Below are 10628 nucleotides of genomic sequence, written 5' to 3' on the forward strand. Positions count from 1 at the left end.
ACTTCGTTTTCGTTGACCCTTGAGTGGATCACATTAACCACCCTCGGTTCTCCTGCTTGTGGTAGCTGTGCTGGGGGAGGGGGTGCTGCTGGTGCTTGAGGCAACCTTGCCTGCTATTCCCTTGTTCTGGCCTCATCGACCAGGTCCCTCAGAAGGCCTTGTCTTACCAGGTCCTCCAAGTGTGCTTTTAAGGCTCTGCAACCTTGAGTTGGATGCCCTTCTTCATTGTGGTAGGCACAACGTCTACCAACGTTCCTTCCCATGAATTCCCCCCGTGCTCTTGCCGGAGCCCTGAAATAAGGTTGATTTCGAATCCGATCTAAGATTTTATGGATTGGGATCCGGAATACCGTGGTTACCGCCTGTTTATTTCTTAATTCTATTTCTTGTTTGGTCGGCCCATTGTTGACTCGGCCTCGTTTTGGCGAGCCGTTTCCCTTTTCTTGTTTCACCTCTTTGTATCCCGATGTATCTTCTTCGGCCCTGGCGTATTTCTCAATTCTTGCCATGAGTTCTTCCATGCTTTTTGGCAATGTTTTTGCCAAACACTTCCGTAGTGGGCAGTCATCTTTCAGGCCGTTCTTGAAAGACACGACTGCTACTTCCTGGTTGCATTCGGGTATTCGGTTGAACACCTCGTAGTACCTCTTCGCATATGCCCTAAGGCCTTCTTCCTTGGTGATTCGTAGAGCCATCAAAGCATCAACCCTCAGGGGTTGCAGCTTGTTGGTCACGAACCTGGCCACAAACATCTCGGCCAAGCCTTCCCATGTCTTTATGCTTCCTTTTGGTAACTTGTGGAACCAATCAGATGCAATTTTCCCAAAGGATGAGGGGAATACTTTGCAGAGCAGCGGCTCGTTCCCGCTATATAATGCCATTGAATTTAGGTATAGCCCAACATGAAATTTTGGATCTGACTTACCATCATAGATTTGAAACCTCGGCATACTGAATCTCTTGGGCGGTTCGAATTTGTCCAGTTCCACCGAGAAGGCTGTCTTCGGTTTTATTGGGGAGTTTACCTCGGCTTCTGCATTCTGCTGCCTCCTTTTGAGGTAGTCCCTTAGGTCTTCTTTGCTCCTCCCTGGAGCTCGGCTGTTTTTGGATTTTAGTCTTTTTGGTACACTGCTTTCGGCCTCGTGGTGGGTCCGTTTGGATCTTTCTTCATGGGTTGTGTCAAAATGGAGTACTTGCCCCTGAACATGTCGATGTTCTTTGGGGTCTGGATTCTTCATGTGGTGTGTCCTTTGGGACTCTTCTTGCCTCGGCTTTTCCCGTCCGACTTCCCTGGAAGGCCGGTGAGAATGCCTTCCGCTCCTGGTATGCTGAGGGACCTCGGGGATTGTTTTTCTTCCACCCTTTTGAGTGTTGGTCGCTGGCATCTGCGTATCTTGCAGCGGGTATGGTGGCTGCATAACATTATTCTGTATCATGAAGTTGACGACTGACTGAAGGTCCGCCAACTTGTTTGCTAGTTCTTTCACTTTCTCATCCCTCCGTAGGCACCTGTCCCTCCATACCTGGAGGTTATCTTCATTGTAGTACTTTCCTTGGTTTGTTCTTTTTGACGTGTCGCCTTCTGGGATGACGTCGTTCTCTCTGTGACCCTGGTCACGGGCTTCTGCATTGTGGTTGTCTCCTTCAATGTCAAGGTCAATTGGTCTGCCACTCCCAGTGGGAGCGTCATCCCCAATATTTTCCTGCTGTCCGTTACTGGCCATCTATTCTTCCTTCGTTCCCACAGACGGCGCCAAATTGTGTGGGTGAAAATCTGACCACACTGCCCGTTTAGTGATTAGCTGGAGAGCACAGGCAGAATAGATGGCTTTAGCAACCAGTAACAGAAAGAAAAAGCTCCGGCGGTGGTTCTTCCACCCGGGGGCACTCCGACGATCAAGTCAGTATATCTCTCAAAGATAAATCAAGTGCTAAATTGAATACTCAAAACATAAATTGCATACCTTAGACCCATGGGGGTGCCTCTCTTTTATAATATACTCAATCCAAGTCCCAATAGAAGTATGACTTCTATGAACTTCATCTCAATGTTTACTTTGGATTCTTAAAGAGATAAAGATAAACTCTCTAAGAGTTTTATCCTTATCCAAGGTCAAGTCCCCTCTCCGTCTTAGGACTCTTGTCCCTTATCTCGGATTCCGATATCTTCGGAGATGACCTCGGCTTCTCCAAGATTACCTCGGCTTAACTACCAGGGCACGTGGCACCTCGGCTGACACGTCGGCGTCACCATGCCACGTGTTGGTATTCAGAAAATATATCCCCACACTAATCATACCTCAAAAGTATTAGACATTTTCTCATATTCAAGTGGTATTGCTGATTGTTTGGTTTGTGTTTCTCAAAAAATTTTGGAAAAAATTCTCTACGAATAAGTTTTCAAAAGTAATCAAACCAAACAAATTTTTCCAAAAAAATTGTCCAAAACTTGTTTGGTTTACAAGTTTTCCAAACAAATCTCTCTCTCATACACATCAAATCAATCACTTTTTCCAAAACTCTCTCTCAAAATAATTTTTTAAAACATCTTTTGAAAAAAAACCAAACCAAACAAATTTTCGTACTTTTTATCTCAAAACATGTTTCTCAAATACAAACCAAACAAGCCCTTTACTTTTGTCTTGTTGTTTCAGAACTTAAAAACTTCATAACTTTTATTGTACATATTTATTTTTAATAAATTTATATTTTTAAAGTCTCCACAATGAGATCTATCAAATAAGACCAATATTGAATATAAAATTTTATAAAAATAAAATATTATTTTTTCAGCTATACAAAACTAACAATTTCTCAGTTTGCAAAACTATTCAGCGAAACTGATAAATTTCTCAATTTTTTTTCAGTTTTAAAATTAAAAAAAAAAATTTAAAAAAAATTAGACCAAAAAAATATTGTTAGATAAGTAAGTTAAGAAAACTTACTATTAAAAATAGTTTAAATTGTAAATTTATAATAAAAAAATATATTTATAGTTTTATATAATTTTTTATTTAATATTAATATTGTTTGATAGATTTCATTGCGTTGATTTTAGAAATATAAATTTTATAAAAAAATAAATATATATTGTAAAAATTATGATGATTTGAAATTTTGAAAATCAAAACAAATGTTACATCACCATATTTTTATATAAACAATTACAAATGATGAATAACCATTGTTTGGAAGGTAATTTCATCTTCATTTGGTTTATTTTTAGAATTATGATTTAAGTGTGGAGTTGTGTTTTGAGTTATGAGTTTTGAAAATAAAAAACTTGTTTGGTTATAATTTTGAAAAGAGTTTTAAGTTATATTTTGAAATTATTTTGGATTTATTTTTTCTAAATATTTAAAAATTTTCTTAATTTTATTTTTTAAAGATAAATATTTTTCATTATAAATATTTATTTATTTTTTTGAATGTGCGCTGTATTTATTAAATTTGTGCTTTATATTTTTTTAATATTTTAAATATTTAAAAATTCAATTTTTTATTTAAAATATATAATTTTTATTTTAAATATTTTCTTATTTTTTATTTTAAATTTTTTAATATTTAATATTTTTAAATTTAATATTTTTTGGATTGCCTACATATATTTAAATCATAACAAATTATTTGGCCAATACTTAAAAAAATAACAAAATATATTTTTTTAAAAAAATATAAAATATAAAAAATATTTTTCTTCAAAAAAAAATCTGAAAAAAATATTCTTTCAAAAAAAATAAAAATAAAAAATTGAATTTTCTTTTTATAAAAAAAGTAGAGTTTTGAATTGAGTGTTTGGTTATGAATTTTGAAAAAAGTTTTAAAATTTTTTGATTGAAATTATAATTCCAAAATTAAATCAATCCCTACCTAATGGGATTTGAAGAAGCAAAAATTCTTATCTAGCAATTAGTGGAATATAAGTTCATAAAATAAGAATTGTGTGTAAATGTCTATAAAAAATTGTGTAATATTATTACAAAAATACATAATATTGTCACAAAATGAGTAACTTTATTTCTAAATTAATTGTCATAATTCTTACCAGAAATACGTAACATTTGCCACAAAATGTATAATATTTATTACAAAAATACGTAACAGGTGCATATGATATATATTTTTTGAAGGATTCTATACTAGGGGTGGGCATTCGTGTTAGGCTGACATTACATAGTAAGAGATTTTGTGTATATCCAAGACCGGCTTGGTCCTAACATCAGACATCTACATCTACTCAAGCTCGGGTCACAAAATAATTATAAATCCTAAGTCCGCGAGCTCCATGTTAAATTTTTTAAAAACATTATATAATTAAATTCAATCATATATTATATTTTTAAAATAAATATACTGATATTATTATAAATTAAAAAAAATTGTGTCTAATGCTAAGGCTTTATTATAGATCATATATGAAGAAAAAAAAATTATATATTAATTTTAGTTGTATGGTTTTATTATACTTATTTTTATAAAAATAATATTAATATATTTTTAAATGTAATGTTATACTAACAGAACTTATATAATTTCAAGAAGTCGTGTAAAAAGTCAAAATATATGTATATATATATATCATCAACAACAATAATCTATATCATCACAAAAATGTGAGTTTCAATAAAATTAATCAAGATAAAATCTAGATTCCAACAAAAAAATATACATTTTAACATATTATAATTAATTAATTAATTTAATAGCGGTCATGACGAGTTGAAAGTATAAACCTCAAATCCAGCCCATTAATATATCGGGTTGAAAATATTGGCTAAATTCGACCCTATGGCATAAAATAGCATTCTCAAAAGCTTAAAAAATAGGCCAATGTGCACCCTATCACAAATTGGTGTAATTTTACCATAAAATTTTGTAATATTAACTACAAAATGCATAACCTCCACACAAATTAGCCTAACAAAATATTTAAAATTTTATGCTTGATGTTACAAAAGTTTATGGCTTGGTTACGATATTTTTTTGTTAGAGCATTGTTATTCAAAAACCCAATTTTCAAACTAGTAATGTGACAATCAATTAGAATATTAAATATAACATTCTCTTTCATATCTTATCTAATCACTAACCAATTATATAACTTACATATTGTCTATAAAATAAATCTAAAAAATAGATGTATATATCAATTTTCTTTTTATTATATTAATTTATGACGAACTGATGTGTTTGATAATTAATATTATAAAATTTTATAATAAAAATTACGTTAATTTATAGTCGGCCGCACGCCACAAACTTTTCCATCCTTATAGTGTTTCCCTTTAAACAATTATCAAAAAAATATATTTGTAATTTACTTATAAAATAAATTAAAAAAATATAAAAAAATACAATGGGTCCTACACTGTTGCACTGCCGACGTCTTTTTCTTTTTTGGTCGTCTCTTCCCCATCCTTTGGTCTATTTTGACTGTTATTAAAAAAAACAAAAAAAAAAAAACAATTTATTTATTGATTTAAATCACATCACTTCTTTATTTTTCTATATATATTTTTGAATTATTTACCAATAAAACCTACTTTACAAACTGTTATACCAAATAGTCCCACTTTAATTCTTTTGTACTCGTTAGTCCTGCTGGTAGGTTGATTTGGTCCTTTTTGTTTTTTGTTTTTTTTGTTTTTTTTTTCATTTTTGGTATCACTGTGTGGACGAGCGTACCCTTGGGTTAATGTGGGTATTGTTTTGCGAGGTCAATTCTTTTTTTGGAAACGTTGCTCCTTCCGGTTTGGTTAATTTTGATGATACATTCAAATACATTTCAGCCATTGTGAGTTAGGGTTTTCGAATTTGAATGTGTTTCTTCCTTGCTGACGGCTGTGTGACACACCCCCACAGATTCAGAAAACTGCCGTGTGTACGCCATTCTCTACCTGGTATCTCCTCGAGGGCCAAACGGGACGTTTGTGCGAGCAGAGTCTAATGAAGCGTAACAGCCCTCTTCTTTGGGCCAACACAACATTCCTTGATCATCACATAATCATCCTTAACCACACCATAGTAAGGGAGAACTCGGTGACAGCAGTGTAGATTACAAGATCAGGATACTTGTCTTTAAGCAACCGTATCGCTCGAGGCACTAATCCATTATCATTATATGTTTCAACACCTCAATACAGTGCCAATGGCGCCGGTGGAGCAAGCGGTGCAGGTGGAGGAACAGACGTTGGAGAAGTAGCAGGAGGAACAGCTGGTGGTGTTGTCTGGAGGATGGTGAGGAAGGTGGTGGTGATGGGTAATGGCAGCGGTGGTGTCTGCTATGTTGTCTGTGTATGTGGGTTATGTGTGTGAGTCTCCTTTGTACCGTGTGTGTGTTATGCGCTGGGTGTGTCTTAGAGAGAGAAGAGAGAGCTAGGTTTGGTGTGTGTTGTGTGTGTGTGTGTTGTGTGTATGGCGTGTATGAGTGTGGCTGCCGGGTGTGTGTGTTAATGGTGTCTTGTGTGCATGGTGTCTTGTGTCTACTAGAAAGAGGAGATATGTGTGTGGCTGGGTCTCCATGTGAGAGAGAGAGAATGCTGAGAGAGATGAGTGAGTGTGTTGCAGAATGGGTTAACCTTGAACGAGTTGTGGGTATGTAGGTGTCCAATTAGTTACAATTGGAATCCCTTCCAAATTGTGTTGTGGGCCTTGTGTTAACCCCAAACACAACAACTCAGCCCAAAAAAACCCCTCATACGGTTTGGCATTCTGTGACACCCTCACAATGTATCACATGCAAACACACCATACATCCATTTACTAATTACGCACAGGAAACACACACAGGCCACACTCAAAACACGCCTAGCAGCCGCATCTGACTAATAACGTCTAAATGAGGGTAATTACGTCCCTCAAAAATTCTCAGGACTAAACAGTTTACTAGAATAAAAATGGGACCAATTGGTTCATAAGTTTACATTTGGAATTTATTGGTAAATCTCCTTATATTTTTAAATTTTTTTTATAAAAAAATCAATAAATTACTTTTTTTTTCCTAATTCTCAAAACAAATATTTGTTCGTTTTTAAGTAGTGTTTTAGAAAGTTGGTAAAAAGTTAATTTTACTTTTTTTGGCTAAAAAAGTTGGCTTTTGGGTGAATTTTTTGTGATTTTTCTTTTATGTAAAAAAGCTAAAAAATAAATAAGTTCCCAAATTACTCCAAGTGGCTTAGCATAAATTAGTGAGATAATCATAAAATAATTATAGTACAACCTTATCACACATGAAAAATTTGCATTAAACATAAAAGTAAATTTATAAATATACAAAAAAAAAAATAATTATTTCTCATCTATTTCACTAAAAACTATTTCTTCATTAATTAACATCCACACACTGGCTAACGACTTAGCGTTTGACACTAACCGGCTAACGACTTAAGCCAAGTTTGGAAAGACTAAATAAGTGTACTTTTTGACTTTTTATGAAATATGGGTTGGATTTGGGTTAGGTTTGAAGTGATGTGTTAGAGAGGTGATGTGACTTAAATGAGATGATGTGACTTAAATAAAATAGTGACTTTTTAACTTTTTAAATTTTTTGAAAGATGCCAAACTTCACCTTAGCGTTTGACACTAACTTCTACGCCAAGACGCTTGATTTGGCTAGGTACTTGTCCTTCACTTTTTGTTTGTGGTTGAGAGATTTCTTTGTTTTCTTTTTGCCTCAATTAGACCTGGAGTGTAAAACTTGCTTTTTAATTTATAATTTATAATTTATTTTGAGTTGTATTATTTTTATTTTTTTTATATATATATTTTTAAAATTAAATCAAAAAATTAACTTTTAATTAACTTTTCAAAATAATCCTTAAATTCCATGGCAACCAAACAAAATTAATTATTTCCTATTATCTTTTTCTTTTTCTCATCAAAACGTGTGAACCAAAAAAAATATCCCATAAAATTGAAGAGAATGGAGCAACATATTGTGAGTTGGATTAGAGGTCATGTTGGCAAATTTGAGTTTTTTCTAAGGGCTTTACACCATGCCATTTGTTTGATAAGTTAAAATTTGAGAAACTCAAATCTAGGAAAATATAGATACGAAAAAGATAAATATAAAATAAATAAATAAATAAAATGAAATCATTTCTATTAATCATTATTTATTTATTATTCTTTTCAAGTTGACGATCCACCAAAATATCCAACAATCTCACATCTGCTAACAACCAAAATTATTTTATTTTTTTTCATAATTACATACATATATAGTGAAAAAGCACATTATGATTTCTCTTTGATTCTCACTCTCAAGATTTTTTAAGATTTTCAGGTCCATCCAACATTCTTTTAACTTTTCCCATCTCAACTAAAAAAACTTGAATATTGCTTAACAATTACCAATCATCATATTAATAAATAAAACTAGATTTAAACACACTTAACGTTTACCGTTAAGTAACAGAACAACAGTCCGATATTTCGGAAAACCAAATCGTATCGTCCGAAAAAACACTAACAAGTTCGTAGCAAAGGCATCCCACAAAGGCAATCATTGGCCGTAAACGACGACGCTTCGAGGTGATCGAAAGCCGAGCTAGCCGGAATCGGCCCACACAGGTGGTTATGGCTCACATCCATGTGCCCAATATATTTCGCCGACGATACCGATTTCGGGATCGAACCCTTCAAATTATTGTACGATAAATCGAGAGAAGTGAAATAAGATTTCGATCCGAAAACATCCGGAATGTAACCCTCGAGAGAGTTTCGGCTTAAGTTTATAATGCTTAAACCGCCATTGCCCAACAAGCTACCCGGTATTTGGCCCGAAATTTGGTTGCTATCTAGCTTTAGAGTTGAGAGAACCCTCATTGAACCGAGTTGGGCCGGGATTGGACCGGAAATCCGGTTCACCGAGAGATCTAAGTCGGCGAGTCGGTAAATGTTGGCGATTGAGGTGGGGATTGACCCGGTGAGTTGGTTCCGACTCAGTAAGGCACGGCTCATCATGGTGAGTTTTCCGAGATCGGCCGGGATTTCGCCGGAGAGTTTGTTGTTGCTGAGGTCGAGGTGCATAAGGCTATGGAGATTGACAATGGAGGTGGGGATTGGACCGGAGATGACATTGTCGGCGACGTTGAGAACAGTGAGTCGACTCAGTCGACCGATATCGGCCGGAAGTTGGCCGGAGATTTTGTTTCCAATGACGTCGAGGATCCGGAGATTGGAAAGAGAAGTGATGCACTTCGGAATCTCGCCAGTGATGCCTTTCCAGTCGGCGACGATGAGGGTGGTGAGGCGGTCGAGAGCGCAGATGGAAGGGGAGATTGAACCGGTCATGAACCCGGTCCGGCCGGCTTTTTCAAAGATGGGGTCTTCGGACTCGCCGCGGAGGGAGATGTCGGCGACCCGGCCGGTCGTAGGGTCGCAGCTGATGCCGTACCAGTTTTTGCAACAGTCGGACCCGGTCCACGAGTTGAGTAGACCCAAGTAGGGTTCGGTGAGAGAGGCTTTGAAGTCCATCAGAGCTGACCGGTCCGACGGTGGGCAAGAATTTACGGTCGAAGCAACGGCTAGTATGATGAGGAGAGAGATGAATAAGACCCCCATTTTTTTTTCTCTTTCTCTCTCTACAATAATGTGTGTAGATACTTTCTCTCTCTCTTGATGGAATGAATGTGGGTAGTGTGTGAGTGAGTGAGCTTGTTGTATGTGTCTGTTAGTGTTTTTATTGATGAGAATGGAGCAAGGTGAGGGGTTGGGTAGGAAGGGTGACCGGGAGTAAGGATTTTAGAGGTTTTTTTTTTTAAAGTTTTTTTTAGAGTGTTGCATTGTGTGGTTAAGATTTAATGACAAATCAGATTAATTTTTTAACAGTAAATCTCAAACACACAATACACCACTTTAGAAAACTTTAAGAAAAAAATACTTTAGAGGATCTTTGGTGGATGATGGGATATGTACAGAGTTTTTGGACGAAAATACCCTTTTATCTTTCTTGCATGTGATGTAAGAACGACAATCAATGGGCCCATGCAGATTGCAGGAACAGTTTTAAAATACATTATTGTAATTGAAGTCACGTGATGGTCTGGTTGCCACTTTATCATGAGTGTAGCTTTTTGTTTTCACTTGCGTGTGCCCACCGTAGTGTTAAATTTGTCCAGTATAAAATTTAGGTGCAATTTGAAAATTTGGTAAAAGTCAGTTTTTTTAGGTTTTCATCAAGTTCTTTTAAAAAAGTTAAAAAATTAATTTTTTAAAACACCTCTTAATTTTAATTTAAAAATATATATTTTGTATTAGTGGAGTGAGAAAGATTTTATTTATTTATTTTTATTTTTATAAAGAATAATATTAGAAATTTTAAATATTTTATTAATATTTTTATCAAATGTCTTATACGGTTGTATGATTCTTATGGATCACATATTCATTTAATAAAAATATTAATAAAATATTTAGAATTTGATGAGGTTATAAGTTTCTGCTTCCCGGGTGGATGGGTCGGACCGGTCCAGGCTCTTCAGACTTTGGCTCAGGGTGATGACTCCGTCAAGTGACCTGCATGCAAGCCCAGAGGGGAACGGGGTAGTCCCCCAGTGAACCCTTCAGTGTGAGAATTAGTAGAGTAGGAGAAAAACTGTGTAGAGAGAGATCGAGAGAGAGAGATA

General features: G+C 35.0%; 1 protein-coding gene across 1 annotated transcript; it reads right to left on the reverse strand.

Annotated features, from left to right (window-relative positions):
* Positions 1–8337: 8337 nt before the first annotated feature.
* Positions 8338–9726, reverse strand: LOC114293325 (uncharacterized). Its single transcript, XM_028237363.2, has one exon. The coding sequence runs from the start codon at positions 9562–9564 to the stop codon at positions 8467–8469; it is 1098 nt and encodes a 365-aa protein (XP_028093164.2). The 5' UTR covers positions 9565–9726; the 3' UTR covers positions 8338–8466.
* Between the last annotated feature and the right edge of the window lie 902 nt (positions 9727–10628).

Source organism: Camellia sinensis, chromosome 2, assembly GCF_055761805.1.
Source record: "Camellia sinensis isolate YWXY chromosome 2, ASM5576180v1, whole genome shotgun sequence".
In the NCBI taxonomy this organism is placed as follows: Eukaryota; Viridiplantae; Streptophyta; class Magnoliopsida; order Ericales; family Theaceae; genus Camellia; species Camellia sinensis.

Coding starts and splice junctions, on each gene's coding strand:
- LOC114293325 (XM_028237363.2), bottom strand. CDS start 9,564: ATGGGGGTCTTATTCATCTCTCTCCTCATCATACTAGCCGTTGCTTCG.